Consider the following 25915-nt stretch of genomic DNA (forward strand, 5'->3'; position numbering starts at 1 on the left):
ATATATATATATATATATATATATATATATGGAATCACTTTGCTGTACACTAGAAAACTAACACAACATTGTAAATCAACTATACTTCAAGTTAAAAATAAAGAAAAGAAACTGCTATGGTCAGAGTCAGGCTGCCTTCGAGAGAATTAGACCTAGGCGCTCCTCCTGGGTGAGCACAGTCCCACAGGCACAGGCTTGACAAGCAGGTGGCAGCTTTCAGAGTAGAACAAGGTTCCCCATCTTCAGGGAAGGTGGGCAAATGGCTCGCCATGGACTACAAGCTAGATGCAGCAGTGCCGCCTTCTCAACCAGGAGCCACTGTAGAGTGTGGAAACTGTTCCACTGTGCCCTGGATATGCTGTAACATTGTAAAGGAAATATAAAAATGACGTTGCTAAAGCAGAGGTATCCAGAAGTAATATAAATTCTCCTAGAGGCATGCTCTGTTTTCTTAAATTATCCCTTTGTGAGACAGATAGTCAAGACTAGGAATAAAAGCTGAAGCTATGGGAATAGAAAAAGCTTCTCAAGTTACAGAAATTGACAGCAGGCTCTATCTATCACCATCCTGGAAAAGAAAATATACTTTTCCTAATATCCCTGCTGCAATGAAAACAGTAAGCAGAGAATTACAACCAAATAGCAAGCAGGGCCTGAGGATAACAAGAGCTGATTGTATATGGCAGGAGAGTCAAACTTTAGCTCTACTGAAATACGTTTATGGCCAAGGCAAGTAGCATGACTCCCAAATGGACAAGTAAATATTGAAGCCTTGGTTTCTCCCAATAAACAGAGATCCTCTGGTTATAATAAAATGCTCAGCCGATGGTCACTGCTGAGGGTCACTCAGATAGTTCCTGCTTCCGTGAGAAGCTTTTGATAACTGTTCTCCACGGGGAGTATAAACATCCTCCAGCATCCAACTTGGGTCTGCTAGAGGGCACACACCACCTTTGTCTCTAAGTTGCTTTTGCTGTTCTCAACTATAAATCCAGGAGCTCGACATCTACCATCCAATAATGCAATAAGGAGTAAGTCCTTTTGGCTGCCATGATGAATGAAACAAATACACCTGGTAAATTGTATTTCAGAGCTTAGACCTAAAAGGGAAAGGAACTTCTGTCCCTCCCTTTTTCCCTTAATTTGACAGACAGTATTAAATACGATATCAATTGTTAAAATGCTTTTGAAAATTATAAAAACGAAGTAATATTATAGAGAATTCAGAAAAAATAACTCACAATTCTCCCTAACAAGCAGAACTTTCATTTCTGCACATTCTTATAGTCATTTTTCTTATATATGTACATTTTATATAGTAGCAATTATAGCATATAAACAAACCTGTATCCTGCTTTTGTCACCTAACATTTTAATGAAACATTTTTTGATGTTGCTAATTCTAGTTATCAAAATTATTACTATAACATCATAATATATTATTTGCCTAACTTAAGATTGTTACTTTGCTTCCAACTGAATCTTATTATAAGTAATGTAACAAGTATTGTTTTTATTTTTCTTTTAATCTCCTTATGTCCTTAGGAATTATTGGGTCAAAACATGTGAGTATTTTTATGGCTTATCACATAATGATAACTTAGTTTTCAAACATGTTATAACGACCTGTATTGTAAACGGCTTCAATTAAATAGATATAAACTAGGGCATCAATTAAATGGGCCAATCTCTAATTTGTCAGATGACCAGATAATCCAATGGAATGTTCTGGCACACTACCAACAAAAATTCCATTACCTTCATTTCGCTCAGTAGATTTGGCCCGTAGTTATGCAAAACCATTTGTGTCTTCCTTGTGCACAATTTGTTATGACACTCAGATAAAACATAATACAGAAGGAACGATCTGCTGTTGATCATACCTGCTGGCCAGTCACCTGAAATGTCTCCTCTGCATGTATACAGGTTATTTCAAGAGGTTCTGTCCCAGACACATGTCTCAACAATCGACAGGTCTACAAAAAACCATTTCTACAGTTCAACTTTCTCATTCTTCACAATACATAGCATCATTTTATAATTAACAAAGAAAATAAAACATTAAAACCTATAAAAATAAATTTGTACATTAATAAGATTATTATAATATTGCATTGGTTACCAACGGATTCTCTAGGAGCAAAGCAAGAACAAATACGGGTTTATTAGCATATACCCTACTGTTTCTACTTCCTATCTGATCATGGCAAGGTGGTCACAGAATATTAGAATCAAGAGGAATCCTGAAAGGACCTTGTAGTGCCCACATATTTCATGTATGAAGAAACGTGGCTCAGAGAAGGACTTATCCAAGGTCTCTCAGCTAAACTATGTAAGTTACCACAAGCTACACATTCTTTCTGCCAACAAGTAACACTTCTCCCTGTCAATTAACACACCTTTTACTGGAGATAACACTGGATTAGGCAAGACTGATATAATGAGTAAAGAGCCTGTATCAATGAAATTTTTTGAAAATAATTTTTCAATAATTTCTTGAGGCTTAAAACAGAAAATTAGGGAAAAAATTTTTTTTCACTTTTTAAAAAGATTTGCTGCAGGATTCCTATAATTAGCAAGTTTGCCTGCAGTCATAATACTTGATTTATAAACAAAACAACATCAGATCTATTTTAAAAAGGAGATGTATCTACAGTCATTTTAAGAATGCTCCCTAGTAGTTTTCAGATGTAAACAAATAAAGGAGAGGAAGCTAAGCTTAGTCTAAAAGTTCCTTCTAACCATTAGTATGTGAGATTCAGTGAGCATGGGACATTAGATAACATGAACACAGCTAGATGGTTCATATCTGTGCATTAATATACATGTTGGCTGGGACGAACCTCATATATACAAGGGGATATATTCTTCACGTGCACATGGGTTAAGTATACATTTCTTTATTAGCAGATGTCTGACATTCTCAATAGGTAGAAGGCTTACAATATCAATCAATAATTGGGATTATAACAAAAGGGGCAGGTTATGCGTCAGTAACACATAACAAAGATTTGGGCAGAACAGGAGAGATTCCGAGAAGGAATACTGTGCTGAATGTCTTCTCTTTGTCCCTCCATATCCACTCTTTTTCCTTCTTGGGAGACTGACCTGTGTGGTCTACAGCTGTCTGGCCAATGGGAAGCCCCAGCAATACAGCAGCAGGGATTTGGAGGGTAAGAGCCTTTATTCTCATGCTCTTTCCCTGCAGGCTGCCGTGGGCTGTCTCTGTGTCTAGTCCTGAAACCACAACTACTCAAGGCTCTCTGAAGGACTCTGTGCCCTTCCAGTTTCCAGAAACCACTCACTCCCCCTGTTAATTTGGTTGTAGGAGTAGTACCAGCTCTGCTGTCACTAACCCCAATTCCTGTACTCTCATGGTTTCCCCACATCCTATCCATGCAATTGTAAATGGCTCCTTTATTAAACCCTCTTAAGATTAACCTAATTTGAACGTGCCATCTCTTTCCTGCTGAGACTCAAAAGATTCAAATACCAACAGGGTCATACAATGTATCTCCATTGCTCTACTCCAAGATCTAATCTCTTTGATGGAATAAGGAAGGAGGTTACGAAGGGCATTTGTGGGTTCTAGCATTTTTTATTGTTTTGTTTTAGAGCACAAATTGTTTTAAGAACAGATAAACATGATATTTTTAAAATTCCAAAGGCAAGAGAGAAAACGCTCTTATGAGTAAACCAAAAACTGTATTTGTGTTAATATTACCCGATGATAGTACAGCTTTCATTAAACTACAGTTTCTTTAACAAGCAACCTATTGCTCACCTCAACAAGCCGCTCTTTCTGTTCAGAGAGTTTGCAGGCATATTCAGCCAAACCTTCTAAATTTCCTTCTACTCCAGTGAGTTTTAATGCTTTGAGGACCACATGATCAGCGTGGTATTTTACCAGATCTGCTGCCAGCTGCACTGCTGTACTATGAAGCTGCAGATGTGGGGAGTGAAGGGCAATGAAGAAAAGACAACAAACAGTAAGGTTTTGTGACCAAAAACCTCATGAGTACTTTAAAAACTAAAGAGTAGCAACCTCATATCAGTCCCACTTGATCTGCTGAAGGGTGTGTGTATATATATATGTATAGATAAAATATATATTCAACAAATTTTATTAAATACCTACATTATGGCAGGAACTGAACTAAAGGCTGGACATACATGACAAGTAGGACACAACCCCTTCCCTCAGGGGCTCACAGTTTATCTATATTGCTATCCACAGCTTTTCTGTCTAACTCTTGGGTCACAGGAGAAATGATGGATAAAAGGATAATGAAAACCTCAAGGTTTTATATAACTTTAGGTGGAATGGATTTTAAGCATTGCTCACTCTCACTGAACATCTTTGCATACTATTTAACTCCAAAATCTTTTCTTCTCCTTATCCTGCCTTTTTAAAAAAATGTTATGACAGGTTATTTTGGGGTTCACCAGAAAGAGATCATTTTTAATAACATTGTCCTAAGGAAAATCTGATTTTTAATTAAGCCTATTTGAATGAAGTGATTCTTTTTTTCCTGGAAGTAATCCAATGTCCATTCAAATTGCAGGACTTTGTACAAAATTAACAATAGGGTAGTCCACATTCACCAAATCAAGTGAGAATAATTACAGTCAGAAACAAAGACATTAAAATCCATTTTCCTTTGGAAATTAAATGCACGTAAGAATTCAAAAGATTTTGTTTAACCATCAGGGTCATAGAAAATAGCTAATGCCAGCCTTTTATTTTACAAACTATGAAACAGGTCCCTAGAGACTGAGTGACTTGTTCAAGGTCCTGCAAATCCTACAAATGGTTCTGGAGACTACTTACAAACTCCAAGGCAAGAAGGGTGAATAAACATGAAATTCCTGCTCTGTGCAAGGTACTGTAAGTAGCTTTACAGACATTATCTCCCTTAATCCTTATAAAAATTCTTCTAGGTTGATGTTATTATACCCATTTCAGAGGTAAGGAAAATGAAGCTTATGGAAAGCCACTCAGGCTATCACCAAAAGATTTTATGTTCAACTGATAGTCACAGTCTTAACAATAGTTTAGTTAAAATTGAATAGGCTGGAAAAAATGAGTAGGCTTTTTTTAAACCATAGAAGACCATATCCTTCTAATGTTTAACAGGATGTTAAAATGAAGGTTTCAACAGAGGTCAATGAAACATCACCAGATAATTTATATATGAAACTCCCCCAAACCAATTCATTCTCTTGAGCCCTTGACTCTCTTAAAAAATATAAAAGAACAAAGAAATTAGAGATAAGAGAGAAGAAAGGCTTTTGTGAGGAGGGTCTTTCTGGTGCTTGCTGTGAGTCCCCTCCCAGGCACACCCCAAAATGGAGGGAGCAAAGTGGCACAGAAGTTACAAAGTAAGGGGCTGGTCAGGGGAGGCACCAGGAAAGCCTCTGAAGAGAACTCAAGTATTCACGACAGAGAAAGTCAGCTTTAAACATCTTCAAGCCCAGTGCATCTCATAAGGGCACCGGTCACTAAGAACTCCCCACTTCCTCTCTTCTTTCCCTGTGCCACAACCTGGCAAAGATCTGGAACAGAAGCTAGATAATAGGAGATGAAGGGCCTGAAAGAGACACAAGAGACCACACTTCCCCCAAAAGCCCTAGGCGGGCTAGAGGAGTGGGGAACAGGAGCAAAGCCCTACAATTGAATGAATCAAAATACTGATTAATAGGGCTTCCCTGGTGGTGCAGTGGTTGAGAGTCCACCTGCCGATGCAGGGGACACGGGTTCGTGCTCCGGTCCGGGAAGATCCCACATGCCGCGGAGCGGCTGGGCCCGTGAGCTATGGCCGCTGAGCCTGTGCGTCCGGAGCCTGTGCATCCGGAGCCTGTGCTCCGCAACGGGAGAGGCCACAACAGTGAGAGGCCCACGTACCGCAAAAAAAAAAAAAAAAAAAATACTGATTAATATATTGGAATGAACATTCTCATTTTTGAACTGAGTTTGTGTTTTATGACCTAAAGCAGGGATTGGTGAACATTTTCTGTAGAGGGCCAGAGAGTAAATATTTTGGGATTTTCAGGCCACATAGTCGCAACTACCCAACTCAAATGGGCAGAACTGTGTCCCCCCAAAAAAATTTATTTATAAAAACAGCCTGGCTGTAGTTCACAAAGCCCTGACTTAAAGTGACTTTCAATTACCTAAGAGTGACCAAATAAGTCATTAGATGATAAAGTTTTCATCCAGGGAACAGGGAAATCTTCACAGCCAAAAGAAAATTTTAAAATATCAACTTTATTAAGGTATAATTTATATACAACAAAATGTACCAAGGGTACAGTTCGATGAGTTTTGACAAACATTTACACCCAAGTAACTACCACCATAATCAATATTTACGACACTTCCATTAGCACAAAAAGTTCTCCCATGCCCCTTTGTAGTAAGTATCCCCCCTTTTGACCCCAGCAGTCACTGACCTGGTTTCTGTCACTATAAATCAGTTTGGCCTTTTTAAGAATTTTTTCTAAATAGAATTACACACACACACTTTTGTGTCTGACTTCTTTCACTCAGTGTAACGTTTAAGCAATTCATCCATGTTATTGCCCGTATCGATAGTGTTCTTTTTTATTGCTGAATAGCATTTGATATAGTTATACCAAAATTCATTTATTGATTCCCCTGTTGATGGATATTTATTTATTTATTTATTTGACCATACCGCACCACTTGCACGATCTCAGTTCCCCAACCAGGGATTGAACCCACGCTCTTGGCAGTGAAAGCGTGAAGTCCTAACCACTGGACCACCAGGGAATTCCCTGGAAATTTAGATTGTTTCCAGTTTCGGGCTGTTATAAACATTTGTGTACAAGTTTTGAGAATGATGGCACTAATAAAACAGTGGCTTCAAAGTAACTAGGTCAAAGGAAAACTTTACAAACATTTTCTGGGCACAGGAACATACTAATGCTAAGGCATTTTATATATACCATACAACATGACAACTTGCAAAGAATTAAAAGAGGCTAGATTTCAAACTATACTTACTTCTTTCTTAAGTTCATTGAGGCTGTGACTGATTTTCAATATAGCGAGTTCCAGTTCTTCATCGATGCTCTTTGTTTTCTTTCTTTGCTAAAAAGTTTTAAAAGTACATGTGAAGAGTTATCTTTTTCGTCCTGTAATTCCAATTTTACTCAAACTACAAACATAATAAATTTTTAATATCATCTGTGAACTATAAGAAAAGTAGGGCTTCCCTGGTGGCGCAGTGGTTGAGAATCTGCCTGCTAATGCAGGGGACACGGGTTCGAGCCCTGGTCTGGGAGGATCCCACATGCCGCGGAGCAACTAGGCCTGTGAGCCACAACTACTGAGCCTGCGCGTCTGGAGCCTGTGCTCCGCAACAAGAGAGGCCGCAATAGTGAGAGGCCTGCACACCGTGATGAAGAGTGGCCCCCGCTTGCCACAGCTAAAGAAAGCCCTCGCACAGAAACAAAGACCCAACACAGCAAAAATAAATAAATTAATTAATAAACTCAATTTGTTTAGTTAAAAAAAAAAAAGTAGATTTTTAAAATTCATCTGTTTATGATTAGAGTGGAAAAGAGAATTTTTATTTAGTTACATTTTTCTACTCTAAACAGGTGAATTTTTTAAATCTAATTTTCTTTAATAAATTTATCATGTCTAAAACTAATCTGTTTTACCTTCTGCCTGGAATTCTCATCTCTTCATTCTTAACCTAGATAAAAATTAAAACCCTGGGCTTCCCTGGTGGCGCAGTGGTTGAGAGTCTGCCTGCCAGTGCAGGGGACACGGGTTCGTGCCCCGGCCCGGGAAGATCCCACATGCCGCGGAGCGGCTGGGTCCGTGAGCCATGGCCACTGAGCCTGCGCGTCCGGAGCCTGTGCTCCGCAACGGGAGAGGCCACAGCAGTGAGGGGCCTGCGTACCGCAAAAAAAAAAAAAAAAAAAAAAAAAATTAAAACCCTATTCATCTTCAAGTCCTTACATAAATGTTTCTTTCTCAGAAAGGCCTTCTTAGATCACACAATTTAGATTAGACCCTCTTCTTACCCTCTCTAACCTTTTCTCTAAGTAATCATCCTAGTTTGCAATTACATATGTACTTTTGATTTTTGTTGTTGTTGTTATTTAAAGCCTATTTTCCTCACTAGGCCTTGGTAAGCTCTGTGAAGGCTGGGATCACATTTATTCTGCTCACCACTGAATGCACAATACCTGGCACAGCAAATGGAAGGTAGCAGGTATTCAATTCTTTGAATAAATAAATCAGTTAAATGTCAATCTCTTCATGAAGCTTCTTGATTCCTCTAGATAAATACAAATTCAACCTCCTTTAAACCCTCTCAACACATGATCTGTACTTTCTCTTAGGACAGTTACAAAGTTTTTTGTACTCGTTTCACACCTTCCCACATTTTTCTACATTGCAAAATTCTTGCAGGCAAAGATTTTATCTTATTCATCTTTAGATTTTCGGTGCCCGGCATATAAAAGGTACTCAGTGACAACTGCTGAAAAAGTGAATGAATGAACAATACATCTGACATGCAGAATCAGAGATCCAAGTGCTTGTGAAACATGTGAAAGGTGCTAACTGCAAATTTAAGTATTGATAGAACTGGATACCCAACACAGACAGCGCTTCCTCACAGAAACTCTTTATATTGCATGTTGGGCTTAAAATTTAATTCTGAAGCAATCTACACTTCAGATTAGATATCACATAGACAATTCAAACTAAACACAAAATACTGCTTTTATCCCTGACACCATTCTACCGTAGTTAAGTTTCCCTGTTAATATGAGCATTTGCAATATTGTGATGCCAAGAAAATATGAGGGAAATCTGTGATTTATACTACATTCATAAATCAATCTCTTCACAAGGAAGCAGACTGCTGGACCCTCTCAGGCACATTCACCCTTCTTCATCTTTACTGCCTAAGCTTTTGTCCATGATTTCCAGATTTGTTCTATCCATGCTGTATGTTGTAAACCATGTTAAATACTTTCTTGACATATCCTAGGACTAAGAAATAAATGGTGCCAGAGACATGTCTCAGGGCTCTACCTTTCAAATCTGTAATCCACACTCTAGAAGAGATTGGGTGCACACCTCCTGTGTTGTACCACTTCTGTCAGTCCTTGCCACTCTTGCCCAAATAACTCCCACGTTTGAAGAGCACCAGCAGCCTGTTTAAGGCTCTTAAAGTGGCTTCCCGCTAGTCTGAGACCAGGAATCTGTGCAAAAGTGAAAAATCTTTCACCTGCCAGCTGGATCTACCCTGGTCTTCATTGCATCTAAACCTCAATAAGTTTTCTAAATCCTTGTGTCTATAAATCAGCTGTCCTCAGAGTTAAGAACTGTTCACATCTGAATGGCCCCAGCAGTAAGACTCAGGTTCCAAGAACCTCTAGGCTTGGTTGAACCTCTGCTCTTCACTCTGAAGAAGCATTTTGGGGAGGAATTTTCCAGAGGTGAGTCTGGTGGAAGAGTGGGGACGACAGGGTGAACTAGTGATGGTGATGGTGGCACAGAATCCAGACTGGCCAGGATGAGAAACAACAGGCCTAGAATACCGTGAGTGCTTATGGGAAGGATGCTTTGGCCAAGTAGGGGGCAGAAAAGGAATGAGACACCCTTGGCCCACTCTGGACCACGTTCACACTCCTGGTGGTGACGGCGCCTGCCACAACTCTCAGGGCTCCAGGGAAAAGCTATTACAGAAGATTTACTTTGATGAAATAAAGCTCTTACAGCTTCAATCCACACAGAAATTAACTGCTGCAGTTCCATCCTGGCCTGAGCTGACAGTTCCAAGATGCGTTCCCTGTGCTCGTGGCTGGTATAGGCACAATCAGTAAAGTCCTCTGTGCGCTCCAAGAGGGCGTCCAGCATCGCAGAGAGAGTCTCTTTTGACTGAAAATAAAGATTCTCCCGAAGACTTTCAATATTCATCTGAGAACAAAAAGGATATACATCCACATGAGTCAACATTCCCACCTAACAAGATGGGCTGTACTTTCTCCCAGGGCCCAGGAAGACGCTAGCAATTTCTTTCCCTGTCTGAAAGCTCAGGAGAAATACAGCATCCAGGGATGACTTTATTGTCCACTAACCCAGGAGGACACATTGCTCGAGAGCCACCAATGGCCGTGCGGAGCTTTATTACTATAGTCGTTAACAAAGCATTTCTATAAGATCAATGAATACTAAGGCAGAAGGAGCATTATCATGTAGCAACTGGTAGGAAAAACGAACCAGCTTCCAGGTAAAGGATTTGTATCTGACAAAATGCCAAGGCAAAGTCCTGGAAGATGTTACAGCCAAAAATGAATGTGTTGAGCCCAGGCGGAATGGTGTGGAAGGTATGGGGTATAGAAGGGACTAGGAAAGGCATCAATTTTTCCTTCATTAATTCAGCAAAACTAGTCTCCCTACATTTTGTCTTATGTCCCCAACAGTACCTCCCTGACCAAAACATTCTCTACCAGGGGACCTCAATCATCTTTCTAAAACGTACCTCTTCAGATATTGCCACCTCCCTCTAATTGGCTCAACACCTATGAAACCAAGCCCAAACTTGTACCGCATAACACAAAACCTTCCAGGCTCTTGTCTTTACATATCTTTCTAACAGTCTATCTCACCCCTCTGAGTTCCTAAACCTTCTTTCACTTCAGCCAGCCTGTGCTTAGAGTTCCCTGAATGTGTGACGAACACATGTTCACTACTACAATTTTCTCTCTCTCTCAGCTTTCTGAGATATGCTATGTCACTTCAACCTTATTTAACCTCTAGCCCTTGAAATATGTCACAGAAACAACCTGGGCTGAGAGGCAGTAGGTGGTGATGATCATGATTGTGGGCACAATTCTTGCTCTGATAAGGATAACTTACATTTGTTTCACACTTTAAAGTCCTTTCACAACTATCATTCCAAATTAATCCTTACATATGACCCATTTTAACATGATCCCTGAAAATACCAAGATTTGGGAAGGTTGAGAGGCCACAGGGAAGTAATAGCTTCCCCTTCTCCTCCTGGCCCAAGTTATCTCCAGTAATCACTCTGTTCTATGGAGACAGGATTTTTCTTTTTTTTTTAAGCTAGGAAAGAACATGGATAAAAGTGAGGTATGGAATTGACAATGAGAACCTAAGAATTAGAGGATTTAAACAGAATTACAACATAAAAATCAGTCCACATATCATTTATGTTAAACTTTTTTATTTTCCTTTAAAGAGAACATATATATGTTTTTAAACAACAACTTAGTAGAGTTTTTTTTTTGAAAGCCACTTATTTGCATGTTTTCATAAGATCTGTTCATATATTCGAAGTAATGAATAAAGTATCCAGTTTCCCTCTACAGATGCAAAGAAGATAACCACTGACAGTGAGACTGAGTCTATTCATGATCACTTTGCTCTGCAGAATGCCTGCTGGCGAAGAGATCAGCAGCTGGAGCTGCCAGCAGCCGCCACAGGCACCACGCTGCCCTTAGTTAGCCTGGAACCAGAAATGCAGCGTCAAGAGGCCAAAGACCTGGCTCTACCCCTACTTGTTTCCTTATTATCCTTTGACCTTTGACATCTATCCCTTCAGCCTTAACAAAAAGAGAGAATTAGAAAAATTATCTCTAAGATTCCTTTCAGTAATAAAAACTCTGAAAGAATGACTGGTCCCGGTAGCTTCCTCCCCCTCAGGAGGAGATGTGGGGTAGGACAGACAGCATATAAACAGACTCAGAGGTGTAAACTGAAAGGTCATGGACTTTGGGATCAGAAAGTCCTGGATCTAAACAAGGGTTCTACCACATATTAGCTTTCCTCCTCAAAAACATGGGTATAGTAATATGCATCTAAAAGGGAAGTTAGAGATTAAATGAGAAAATACTTATTGAGAGAGCATGATGCCTAAAAATAAATGTTCTTTCCATTACTTTCTTCCACCCCACGTTCCTACTTAGATGGAAAAAATACCATCCCTGTCACAGCCCTGGCTACTAGAGAGGCAGGTAACCCTTAGCATATTAGAGAACTTCTCAGGGCCCTAGTTCTCCCACCTATTAAATGAGGGAGTTGTGTTAGACAATTCCCTGGGTCTTCCCGACTAGACACCACTCTTACTAAAGAGCACTGTCACCATCTCTGAGTTGTGATGAGTTCTGCCCTGAAACGGTGGGGATTCTGGAGTCAGGCTGCCAACTTTCAAATCCTAACTCTGGTACTTTCTAGCTAGCAAGTTACTTAATCTCTGTTTCTCAGTCTCCTCAACAGTATAATGGGAATAATAATAATAGTTCTTGTGAGATTGAGATACACACACACACACACACACACACACACACACACGCACGCACGCACATTTAAAGCACAGGGCTGGCACAGAATAAGTGCTTGATAAATGTTAGCATGTATTATTGTTCATTTAAAATTTTCAAGTATCATTAATGCTATCACTATTACTACAGTCTCAAAGTATCTATTCTATAGCACAAGGAAGAGCAGGGATTCCAGCAGATTCCAGATCTGCTGTCTATAATCATCCATGATGGTATGGCATTTGCTCTAGAGCTGGGAAGGGAACACTTCTAAACAGAGGACAAGAGGCTACAGCTAAAGCATACAGCTAAACAGGGCCAGAGCAGCTACTATAACCCTAGACCAGTGTTCTCTGTACAAACTACCCTAAGCTTTATGTTACTGAATATTAAGTTTGCACACTGTGGCACTGTTTTAAAGACAAATATCTGCCTTTGTGAAGCATCTATTCTAAAATATTAAACAAAACTATGGATACTACATATAATGATGCTTCTTTGAAATGGCAAGAAAAAAACAAAATATATTCTCTCTATTCTTACCTTGAATTCCTTAATTCCAGTAAAAATACTGATAGATGAAATGTCAGTCTCTCCATTTGGTTTGCATTCGGTCACAATTTCAATTACCTTATCCAATGCCACTTTCATTCTGTCAAATACTCCTTCTTTGTTTTTATGGGCTGATTCACAGTTGGGATGCCTGAGACACGTCTTTGGAACAATTGAAAATTTTTATGTTAAGATTTGGCCCATATCATAATACACAAAATCTTACAGAGAATATGCCATGCTAATAAAAATGGTTCTTTACCAAAATCTCCCGTGTCCCTGGCTCACCCAGCTGCTTCTCCTCACTAAAAGTGGAAGTAGGATGAGTAAAAAGCGACAGCAAGGTTAAGTGGAAAAGGCAGAGTGCAAAACTATATCTTTATACTTTAGTATGTTTACTTAAAATTTTTGAAAAAAAGACAACCCTATATCTTCATTATGATTAAAACTTTTAAAATGTTGCCTAATATGTCCAAGAGCTAAAAAAAGAATGAGGAAAAATGAACAGATGTCTTATGACTGTGGATGCATCTTTGACTTTTAAAAAATGATGTAAAGGAAAAACTACTCCAGGGCCTAGCTATGAACAGAGCCTTCCAAGCAGACTCCCGTGAATCCTGTTTCTGTGGCTTCACTGATCCTAGCATCGAGGCAATATTCCGAGCAGAAAAGGCAATCCTAAACAAACTGCTAATGAGATGTTTACTAGTTCTTTCTTGAATTGTACCAATTTGCTGGCCGACTGCTGTTTGAAATTACGAGCTCTTGATTGACAATTTTGTTAAAAGTAGAATAAGGGCTTAGAGGTATGAATTTACAGAATAAACAAGCTAAGGGCTGACTTAATACTCCACTGTTACTTAACAGATTCTAACTTGCCTAGCTTTTTCTAGAGCACATGTGCTGGCTCCCCAATGAGACTAGCAAAACCCCACAGGCAGTGACCGTGTGTGACAGGCCTCCATTCACAGCATTTAATAAGGCCATTTTCTGCTTAGTTGCTCAAAGCTGACTCATAGATTACCTGATGTTTGGAACTGGGGATGGAAGTTAACATTCTTGTTAAAGAATAACTGAAATTTAACTATTATAGCCCATATTGCAATTTATCACTTTCATCTTTTTAATGTGTAAAATACATAAATTAGATGCATTTAATCAGGTTTTCTAATTAATTTACAACACAGTAAAACAAAAATTTTCTTACCTTTGAAGCTGTGAGAAGCATCATTGTACACTTTTCAAGAACTGCCCTAGCTGCTGCCATTTTTGCTTTTTTCTTTTCATCTTTCAAATCCTAAACATGGAATAAAACCACTGAGCAGTCTAGGATCATGTAAACAACTCAATTTTTTGAGAAATAATTTACTCCATAATAGCAATACTCAACAATTAAGTAACATTGTTTTTAAAAAGTGACAAAGTAGAAAAAAACCCAGAATAAATGTTTTATAAAATGTCACCACTTCAATGTAAATATATCAACACAATAGAGTAGAAAGAAACAGCTGCCCTTACTAAGGGCAGCACAGCCAGGAACTGAGACCTAGGGAGAGGCTGCCATGCGGCTCACGTTCCGGTGGCCTGCACACCTGACATTCTGCCCATGTAAACACACCTCACTCCCAACCAGAAACAACCATCCTATGCTTTACTTAATTAAAAGCGACTTATTTACTGAGCATTTGTGGACTATTATTTCCTTCAAAATAGACACTTAGAAGCCAACTCTTTCAGGGATCATGTCTGATTAATCCCATCTAAGTGCATATTCATCTCAAGTTTTTTGTTGTTGTTGTTGTTGTTGTTTTAACCCTAAACTTAGCCAATATGCTGCTCTAAAATGTTCTTAAGATGTTTCTTGGGCATATAATTTTCCCCAACTAGAATATAAACTCTGAAGTAGGCACTGTATTTGGGTTTGTTGTTTTTTTTCATTTGGTTTCTCTTCATATAGCCCTTGATATGAATGTGTGCTATCACAGAAGATCTCCAAATATTGCTGATTAAATCTACAACCAAATACTCTCATAATAGTTTGGTAACCATCTAAATCAGGGGTCAGCAAAAATTTTCAATAGAAGGCCAGATAATAAATTTTTTAGGCTTTCTGGTTCATTTGGTCTCTGAAACAACTACTTAATTTTGCCAGTGTATCATGAAAGCTATCCTAGACAATACATAAACAAATTAATATGGGCGTGTTCCAATAACTTTACTTATGGATGATGAAATTTGGATTACATAAAATTTTCACCTGTCATATTAGTCAATTTTTTTTCTCACTTGTCAGTTGGATGAAAAGGCTTTTCTTACAAATAACAAGGACCTAAAGTTTGAAAGTGATTTCCTTTTATTTGTTTTAATAAATGGGAGTGGATTCAAAGTTACCCCTGTAATAATATCACTCTCATTTACTTGCATCCCAATACAGCTTTCTTTAATAGGAAAGAAAGAAGCAAAGTTACATCTAGTAAATGAGAAACTGCAAAAAACTCCAAAGCTAATTCAGGTCACAAGGTAACATTCCAAAGGACTGTATCCTACATGTGATTATCATCCATTAGGAGCATCTTTCAAAAATAAAGGTTGAGGTCACTTCTAAAATTTCCATCCATTCCTTGTCTTTAACATACTGGACAGGACTTCTAGCAAAAAAACCTGTGGGTCTAGTTGACAATGCATCAAGTGTGTATACATAACACTTGTAAGCCATACATTACACCATATATTGTATGGTGATAGCAAGTGATCCAAAAAGGTGGCATCTCAATCTGTTAGAGGGCTGGTCCACAGGACGACACATAGGCCTCATTAAACCCAGATGTCCAAGAAGCACTAAGTGAAGCATATAATCCAGGCTGCCACTTTCCTGGCCAATACCCACCTTCCAACTCCAGCTACAACCAGGAAAGTTCACGCCCCAAACCATGGCCTATGGGACTATACCAAAGCATCTCAAGAAGTGATCAATTATATATTTAACTTGACAGGATAAATTCATGCACAAGTACCCCAACAACAAGAAAAAGTCAATCCTGGATTTGACATGGTTTTCTACCTCCCTAAACTTCAGAACTTACAGTCTGAATTGGGGAACAGACCTACAAAGACCTAATATCATGGTGCAGTTTGAAAACTACAGGCTTTAGAATCAGACATAATTGAGTTCAACCTGCTAGAAAAGTGACCTTGGGAAACTTTATTATCTTCTCAAGTTCAGTTTCCTCACATGTGAAACAGTAATAACAATACCTACCTTACACGGATGTTCTGAGAATTAAATGAAATAATGAATATTAAGTAGCTAACATATAGCCAATGCAAATCACCCAATGCTTGGGTTATTACTATTAATCTAATATAGAACAATTATAGAAAGATAAAATAACAGAATAATATATAACAAATTACAAAAAGAATAATAAGAGCTATATAACAAAATACTATCAGGATATGTATGATGACTCATTTATTTGCCTGAGCCCTTGTAGAAGAGTCAAATGGAAAGTTCTGTGAAAGAGGAAGTACTTGAATTGGGGCTTGAAGGCAAGTATGACCTTTCCCAGTGTGTGAGGTGGGAAAATATTTAACTGTTATCTGTGAGCAAAAAAAGGCATACAGATCTATTTACTTTATCCTGGCTTATTTATGAAAGGCTTTCAAGAGCAAGGTTATAGATTTAATAAGCAAAAAAACCAACCCAAATGATCACAAAGATCACACCTCTATCCAAACTGAAAAATCTCAAGATTTTTAAATATGGTAAACACATACATTTTGTCTATCTCCAGTAAGATGTGCAAACTCCACCATTTCATTTCCAAATTGACTGAATATTTGGACAAACTCTTGAAAGTTGTTCACTTTCTCCAGTCTTTCCATAGTTGCAAGAACCTGCAAAACAGACATTATTTTATTATCAGGTTTAGATGTGAAAGAGACTGAGACATCAAACCTGAGCCAAGAGAGGAACAAAAGAGAAGTTCTAAATTCTAGGGGGAAGTTGAGAAAGAGTCCGAGGAAAAGACAGAGAAGAAAGGACTCAGAGAAGTAGATGCAGATTCAAAGGTTAGAATCATCTAGGGAATGATTTCTTTTTAGGATGGGAAGACTTGGGCTTACTTGAAAATTAAAGGAAAAAGTGAAGGAAATGACTAAATATGCAAGAGATCATTTATGCAGCAAGGTCTGGAGAAGGCGGGAATGGGCAGGACTAAGGTAATCAAATCTTCATAGATGTAGGAGGCGGACGAGGATAAAAGATGATACACAGAAGCTTTAAGGTTCAGTGAACCAGAATTGGGGGAACCCCATCCTCCTCAGAAAAGTGGAGGGAAGGTCACCCGCCTAGTGAGGAGTGGAAAGGGCGATTAGGGACTTCAAGAGTAGGAAAAGTTTGCATCAGTCAGAAACTGCCTGTGGTGAATCAGTTAATTGCCAAGAAGCTTTGGGCAGCCAGGAGTAGATAGAGAGCATGTTTGTAACACAGCCAACAGAGAACGTTATGTATTTTCTTGATATTTAGAAGTAAATAGATGTGAAACATATTTTCAAATACTTTTCTCTAAAATAACAGTACTGGATTAGTTTTAGTCAGACCAAGATAGGTAAGGAAAACACAGATAGCCTGTGTTTACTTATTTTTAATGAGGATATGATGGATATTTGGCATGTTAATCTGCCCAGCAGCTCAGGAAGCCTAGGCAACTAACGTAGATAAGGCAGATTGCCACCACTGAGCAGAACCTCCGTCTCCCAAAGAGAGGAAGGTTTGTTCCTATTCCTCTAGCACTGTCCGACTCACCTCTCCAATTTCTTTTTCTCTTTAAACTTACACTTTTCAATTCACTCAATACTAGCCAGGTAGTTTTGTCCTCAGGTCAGTGGGAGGATCCCTTCCCTGGCTGACTGCCCTCCTCTTTGCCTAGGGGATTATCCAGGGAAAGAAGTGATTGGGACTTCCCTAGTGGTCCAGTGGGTAAGATTCCGCGCTCCCAATGCAGGGGGCCCGGGTTCATCCCTGGTCAGGGAAATAGATCCCGTATGTATGCTGCAACTCAGAGTCTGCGTGCCACAACTAAGAGGTCCACATGCCACAACTAAAAGATCCCACATGCCACAACGAAGATCCCGCCTGCCACAACTAAGACTCGCAGCTAAATAAATAAATAAATAAATAATTGTACACACCCTGGCTTCCCTATTGACGGAGAAGCATGGCCATTATCTGAGAGACTGAAAGACGTCTAGACTGGAAGAGTTAAAATCTATTCTCTAAATTTTATGATTATTAAGTAATATTTAGGAACTTTGCATACAGAAATTTTATAATGTGGATAAGTGTGGTTTCAGGTAATTGAGCTTTTTCTGAAGCATATAAATTGTTACTGTCTGACTTGGGGGAAAAAAAGGCACTGAGGAATTCAGCTTTTTTTTTTTTTTTTTTTTTTTGCGGTTCGCAGGCCTCTCAACTGCTGTGGCCTCTCCCGTTGTAGAGCACAGGCTCCGGACGCGCAGGCTCAGCGGCCATGGCTCATGGGCCCAGCCGCTCCACGGCATGTGGGATCTTCCCGGACTGGGGCACGAACCCGTGTCCCCTGCGGTGGCAGGCGGACTCTCAACCACTGCGCCACCAGGGAAGCCCGGAATTCAGTATTTTTATCAGCTAGGTTTCTACTACATACATTGTCATGGTGTTCAGCTTTTCTTCCCACATTTGTACACATGAAAAGTTTTCACCAATAAACCTCAACAAGTAGATAATGGTTTTCTGAGAAGAAATGTTATTTGCATTCAAAAGTTTGAGCCCAGTATATACATTTAGGAATTACAGGTATAGATGAAGCATCACTTTTAAACTGTAGACAATTAGAATAATAAACAATTAAAACAGATAAGCATTGCTGAATTACCTGCAGTTAACCTAAAAAAGAAAAGAAAAAACTTTTTGAACAACCCTGAAAGACACAAGTAGAAACATTAGAAAGGTAAGTACCTTATTTCTTGACCTTATTATCTGCTTAATGACTACTCGGTCTGCCAGCAATAACACTTTTGTCACTGAAGAAAGAAGTAATCTTGCAGCTTTTATAACTCCTGTTTTATCTGTAAAAATTGTGATCTGGCCATCAGATTCTGGACGATTCAAGCTGCTCATATCTGTGAGCGCTGCAATTGTTTCTCCTAAGAAGAAAGGCAAAGGGTGGGGGGTGGGGGGTTAAACTGGGAATAAGTCACACAAATTAAAATCCAGACTTTAAGGTAATGTGCTCAATGGGCAGAAACTCAACTTTGGAGTCTTATTTCAGGAATAAGAAATAGCTTCTTCTTGATGAACCTAAGGATGATCATATAAGGTTCTCTAATGGCAAAATAATGGTACATTCCTAAGAATTGTGAAAAACTGTTACATTCATCGAGTTTGAAAAATATTATAACTTTTGTTTCCAGCGGTATGGCAAACTACATGATCCCAAAAGCCTCCTGCTCTATAAGGTCAAGAAAGAGAGATCCCAGGAACCAATAACCAAGGAAGAACCTAAAAGCAGAGAAGTAAGCAGCTGCCCAGGCTTTGGCTAGGGCTGAGGGGATAGAGGGAGCATCAGGGGGGCAGGGCTGGCGGTGGGTGTCACTGCCCATCTCCACAACCTGAAGGGGTTTGGGTTTTTATGGATATGCAGGGAGAGAAGACAAGACTTTGGGCCCCAGCAGGAGACATCCTCAGTGAAAAGTGGGCCTAGAAAAAACATCCCTCGGGCTTCCCTCGTGGCACAGTGGTTGAGAGTCCGCCTGCCGATGCAGGGGACACGGGTTCGTGTCCCGGTCCGGGAAGATCCCACATGCCGCGGAGCGGCTGGGCCCGTGAGCCATGGCCGCTGCGCCTGCGCATCCGGAGCCTGTGCTCCGCAATGGGAGAGGCCACAACAGTGAGAGGCCCGCGAACTGCAAAAAAAAAAAAAAAAGTCTCTTCTTCATTGTTGCTATGAAAATCTTTTGATTTCTGTAATAGCAATTATCCATCAATAAAACAATTCAAATATTTCTTGTCCCCCCAAATTAAACCAGACTGTAACTTTTTCCCAAACCTTACTGTTTAAATTTAAAAGTTTAAAAAAATAAACTTTTCATCATCTTGTAATGTTCAAGATCATTTTTAAGTCGTAAATAAGTCTGAGTACATAATGGATTGATTTTCTCACAAAAGCCCTCTTGTCAAATTATTACATACACCCAAGAGGTGAAAAATTATCTGAATTTTAATGGACATATCACAAGGTATGACATAATGAGTCAGGATTCAGGAAGATTAGTCTGATAGAAGCATATAAAATGGACTAGAAAGGAGAGATTCAGAGACAGGCTACTAACCAGGCAGCTATTTTAATTGTGAGTGTGAAGCAGTAAGGAACTTACTAGGATGACAGCCATAGGAATATAAAAAAGATGATTCGGGAGATACTGAGGGAACAAAATATAAAATTAGGACCTTAACAGTGATAGGAAGGAAAGGAAAAGTGAAAAAATTGGCTTCAAGGTTGTAAACCTAAGTCACTTAAAAAAGTCAGAAGGGCATGGGAAGGGAGATGATAAATTTAGTTTCAGACAATCGGAATTTGAAATGATACAGGAAAACCCAAAAGATAAGCCATTTCATATGGAGTGGTTACATAACATGACAACAGCTGAAGTTCTACAAACAGATGAAGTCTGTGGTAGCCAGCCTCCAAGATGGCTCCCAATGGTCCCCACCTCCTGGTATTTTCATCCTTGTGTTCTCTCCTCCCACAGGATACCAGGGTTGGTATGGCAGAAGTGACAGTATGCTACACCCAACCTTAGGTTGTTAAAGACTCTGAGGTTGCCATCTTGGTTGCTCTCTCTGAGGGAAGCCATTTACCATGTTGCACGCAGCCACTACTGCAGAGAGGCATACATGGGGAGAATCGGAGGCCTCTGGTCAAGAGCCAGCAAAAATGTGAAGCTTGCCAATAACCAAGAGAGGGAGCTTGAAAACAGATCCTGCAATCCAGCCAAACCTGCAGGCCCAGCCAACACCCTGAGTGCAACTTCATGAGAGATGCTGAACCAGAACCAGCTGGTTAAGCTACTCCCTGATTTCTGACCCTCAGAAACTATGTGAGGGAATAAAATGTTTGTGGTTTTAAGTTGCTAAGTTTTTACACAGCAATAGGTAACTAATACAAAGTTTATATAGCAAATATGAAGAGAAGAAAGAGGTTAGAATTAAACTTTAACGTACAGAGAAAGGAGCAAGAGGAAAAGTATCACTTTGTAATAGCAAGAAGTATAAAAATGTTTCCTCTGCACCCCTGGAAAATGTTACTTTTTCCAGTAGCTCTCAGTCATCAAAGATACTACATACGAGCTTGCCCATATGGCGTTATTTAACCTTTCCTTTTTCTGACTAAACCCCAGGCATTTAGCCCTAAGTATGTGGGACGGTAACATTTGGTTAGCTCCACCAACAAAGTTAAATGCTTCCTTAACATTATAAAGTTGTTCCAAGTATAGACTGTTCAGAAATTAGTTCCCTGGAAAAGTCACAAAGCTGCCTTATAGTTTCATGGTTGTCAATTTTTAACTTGTTATATGTAACTAGTTAGTGTTGTGTCTTAAAGCAAAAACTCAAAGTCGGTCAAATACAAATATTTATTGAGTGCCCACAGAAAATGTAAAACTTGACTAGAAGCCAAGTAAAAAGTAAAAACAGTTGCGGGGTGGACAAAATGGGTGGACTCAAAAGGTACAAACTTCTAGTTATAAGCTAAATAAGTCATGGGATGTATTGCACAGCCTGGCAACCATAGTTAATAATACTGTATTGCATATTTGAAAGCTGCTATAGAGTAAATCTTAAGTTCTCACTGCAAGAAAAAAAAATCTTGTAACTATGTGTGAATGTTAACTAGACCTACTGCGGTGATCATTTCACAATATATGCAAATATCTCATCATTACATTGTATACCTGAAACTAATATAATGTTGTGTGTCAAATATACCTCAATTAGAAAAAAGTAAAAACACAATGCAAAAGTTCAACACAGGGAATGAAAAGTTAGAAATAATCATTACAATGACAACTAATATTTAGAGCACTTTCTATGTGCCAAATGCATACATGCATTATGTCAAAACACTGCTATAAACACTAACAATATCCCCACTTTATAGATTAGAAAACTGAGGTTTAAAAAAGTTTAGTAGCTTGCCCAATATCACACTGCTAGCAAGTGGAAGAGTTGGGATTGACTCCAAAGCCACAGTTCTTTATCACTACTTTACATTATTCCCCTCAAATGAATATTAAATGGTCCAAAGGAGAAAATGACTACTATGAGCTGAGTGGGCTAGAAACATTCCAGGAGTGACTTAAGTCTTAAATTTGTATACGTTAAGAGAAAATAAGGCTTCCATATCCTCCAGGAGGCACCATTCTCATTATATTATCTGAGTGACCGTAAGAGGCAGTTCTCAAGAAGGGAAAGGGCACTTCACGTGAGAAGAGACAACAGGAGCAGCCCATGACACCAGACAGCATCCAAAAGGCACCTGCATGGAGCTCCTAGGCTTACAGGACGCGCAGGGCAGCACAGTCTACGGTGCTGGGGTAGGTGTACACATCCTCTTCTCACCTTACGCTGAGCACAGGGACATGCTACGAAGCCAATCAGCTGAGGACTCAGGCTGCCCTTTCTTTTAAAAACCCTTACTCTTGCTTTAATTAAGGGTCTGCTTAAGAAACAGTAACATGAAAAACATCTCTACGTTTTCTGTTGAATTGCCCACGGCATTATGTAATAATGTCTCCTGTATAAGTGCCCACACAATTTAGTTCCAGGAAAAAAAGTCACTTTCCTCTTGACAGGCTGGTTTGTTTCCTTTCAACAAACAATGAGAATTATATAACCCCTTCTTTCCCACATTTCTTGTCTTGCTTTCCAGGAAGTACAAAGATAAACTTCATGTTTAATTAGAGTAACAATGTTGGCCAAAGTTTCTAGTATATTTATTTTCATCTCCTATTTTAATGGGTTTATTAAACATATGTTTAATTGTTAACTATTTTACATCTCTCTCTCTTTTTTTTTTTTTTTTTTGCTACACCCTACGGCTTGCAGGATCTTAGTTCCCCGAGCAGGGATTGCACCCGGGCCACAGCAGTGAAAGCACTGAGTCCTAACCACTGGACCACCAGGGAATTCCCTTAAATCTCTTTTAATATGTAGGCAAAACATAAATTATGAATAGAATAAGGCCATCCCCCTTCCCTACATAAAATCTATTCTATATCTTAGTGATGGCTAGAAACCCAAGAGTCAAGTCAGAATCCTCCCTTTGCTTTAGCCAATAACCAAGTTCTATCATTTAATCATCTTAGTGAATATTTAGTGTACTCTTTCTGGTTTTCATATCCCTAACACACTGTCTTGGTTTAGCCTGGTTTACTGGAAAAGCTTCCACATTAATCTCTCTGCCTTTAGTCTCAACTCTCTCTCAATCAACCCTCATTTGTTCATTTCCTCCGTACTACCAGAAAGATTTCTAACACAAATTTATTGTCTTTCAGCTGGCCCCAAATTCCTCAATCTATCAAGTATAGAATAGTACCTGAAGTCATTCATATAACATTAGGGCCACGTATTGCCTGGTTGGCCCCTCCACATTACTTGGCCTTATCTCACCCACTCCCTTCGCCCCATGATGACCCTCCAAACATACCTGCTCCTCTCTCAGGGTTGCCCATCTCAATTAAGAGCACCACCATTTACCCATCAAACCTTGGAGTTATCCATGACTCTTCTTCCCATCACATCCCACATCCAAGCTATCAGCAAATCCTACCAGCTCCACGTTTTCAATATAACCAAATGCAACTCCTTTTCACCACCTCAAGTGCTATCACTGGGTCTAAGTCACCATCGTCTATCACCTGAACCACTACAACAGCCTCCTAACTGGTCTCTGATTCCACCCCCATACCTCCTAAAATCTATTCTCCCTACAGCAGCCACCAGGGATCCTTTTAAAATATAAATGAGATTATGTCACCATCCTGCACAAAACCTTCCACTAGCCCCACTGTGACACTTAGAACACGGCCCAAAGTTCCTATCTTTGCCTAGAAAGCCATACCTGTTCTTGCTCTTCTCCTTGCCTGGAATGTCCTTCCCCCAGATACTCATATAGTTGGGGTCCTCACTTCACTGCAGTCTCTGCTTCAGTGTTACTTCCTTAGACAGATTTCCTGACTCCACCCCCCGATTTCAGTAGTTCTCAACTGGGGGGGCCATTTTGATCCCTCAGAGGACATCTGGCAATGTCAAGACATTTTTGGCTGTCACAATGGGGGAAGAAGGGATTTACAGGCATCTGATAGGTAGAAGTTAGGGACTGTACAATGCTCGGGGCAGCCCGCACCCCCAACAAAGAATTATCAAGCCCAAAATGTCAACGGCATCAAAGTTGAAAAACCCTGCCCTCCCTAAAATATACCTCCTTTGGTCTCCTAACCCTTATTCTGCTTTACCATTTTCTCCATGATAACTGTCGCCACCTGTCCTTATGCACATATCTATTTATTCATTTGTTTATGGTCTCCCTCACTAGAATGCAAGCTCCACGAGGGCAGACTTTATACATCTGATTTCTATGTGGCTATATCCCTCTGGTCTAGAAGAATGCCTGGCATATGGCCAGCACTGAGTAAATATTTATTTAAAGAATAGGTGGATAAATGACACTTTAACAAAGCTGAATTATCTGTATCTGTCAAAACTCCCCAGGTTCTCTCAAACTTCTATGCCACCAGTTATAGACTTGTGAGACATCAGGAAATCTGAAGTCAGATTTGTCTGCTGTAGAGACAGGAACAGGCTTATTTTTATTTCCATTTCCTACATGATGGCAAATAGGCTAATATGCTCCTTGACAGTAGAGTCCATGCCTCATGTTCCTTCTATACCTCTTGCATTCAATGGCTGATGGCCAGGATGGTGGGCTTCTACCCTGCCCAGTGAAAGAACTCAATGTTTCAGATTTAGGACTTAATCCAAGAGAAAGTCAATATTCCTGGACGCTAATCTAGGGCTTTAATGACCCAGGCATCAGTAATAAAAGGGCTAAAACACAGTACACATCTTTACTCAAAATAAGACAATAATTTGTCATGATATCCAAAGCAATAAAATTGGTATAAATAGGCTTTAACATACCTGCTTGTTTAGCTTCAATACAGGCAATATTTATTTCTTCTTTCAAGTCCCAGTTTTCATTGGCTATAGCTTCCCCTACTTTAACAAATCTTCCAACTGCCAAGTTTACGGCTTGTCCTACACGCTGAATTGCTTGCAGAGTTTTATCAGACTTTTTGGTATTATCTTTATGATTAATAAGTGTGGTGATCTAAAAATAAAAGATAAAAGCAACCTGCTTAAATTTTATCTCAATACTTTTTTTTAAAGCTGTATCACAATGGCCAAGAAAATTAAGCCCAGCATACTACACTAGCCTAATACACTAAATTAATTGATAGTTTTAATGCTTCAACCCAAAGACAACGAGCAAATCATCTTGCAACCCTCCTGAGGACAACATTTCCATTAATAACAATTCTAAGTTTACCTGAAGGCAGTTATCCAGGGCACACAGTTCTATAAGCCCTCCAGACATTTCAACAAATCTTAAAGACAGGAGAAAAGTAGGAGAAGGTGGATCATTACATTCAAAGAATCCACATAAAACCAAAGCACGTCAGGTCTAGATTCCTCTACTGTGACTTGAGCTACTGCGAGAGCAGAGACAGCATCTGCTTCACCGCGCATTCCACTCCACTGCCTAGCACAGTGTGTAGGTTGTACAAAATGGTACATGAACCATACTTGTTTACACTTTAGAAGGACCACTATAATCTATGTTTTATACTTCTCTCAGTTTTGTTGCAGACTCAAAGTAAACGAAATACCAAGAGCTTTAACACTTGACTCCAGGCCCTGAAATAAAAT

The 25915-nt window shown here is 39.4% G+C and overlaps 1 protein-coding gene across 2 annotated transcripts in view; it reads right to left on the reverse strand.

The window, feature by feature from the left end:
* CTNNAL1 (catenin alpha like 1) overlaps positions 1-25915 on the reverse strand; it is a 125669-nt gene that overhangs the window by 83260 nt on the left and 16494 nt on the right. For both annotated transcript variants that reach the window (XM_029202769.1, XM_029202770.1), the window contains exons 2-10: positions 25127-25316; positions 18887-19074; positions 16666-16785; positions 14096-14185; positions 12880-13050; positions 9767-9967; positions 7028-7114; positions 3785-3943; positions 1884-1976 (exon numbers count right to left, since the gene is read on the reverse strand). In XM_029202769.1, the coding sequence (XP_029058602.1) occupies positions 1884-1976; positions 3785-3943; positions 7028-7114; positions 9767-9967; positions 12880-13050; positions 14096-14185; positions 16666-16785; positions 18887-19074; positions 25127-25316 (1299 nt within the window). The remainder of the gene's footprint in view (positions 1-1883; positions 1977-3784; positions 3944-7027; positions 7115-9766; positions 9968-12879; positions 13051-14095; positions 14186-16665; positions 16786-18886; positions 19075-25126; positions 25317-25915) is intronic.

The sequence above is a fragment of the Monodon monoceros genome, unplaced genomic scaffold, assembly GCF_005190385.1.
Source record: "Monodon monoceros isolate NGI ecotype Baffin Bay Population unplaced genomic scaffold, NGI_Narwhal_1 Super_Scaffold_5, whole genome shotgun sequence".
In the NCBI taxonomy this organism is placed as follows: domain Eukaryota; kingdom Metazoa; phylum Chordata; class Mammalia; order Artiodactyla; family Monodontidae; genus Monodon; species Monodon monoceros.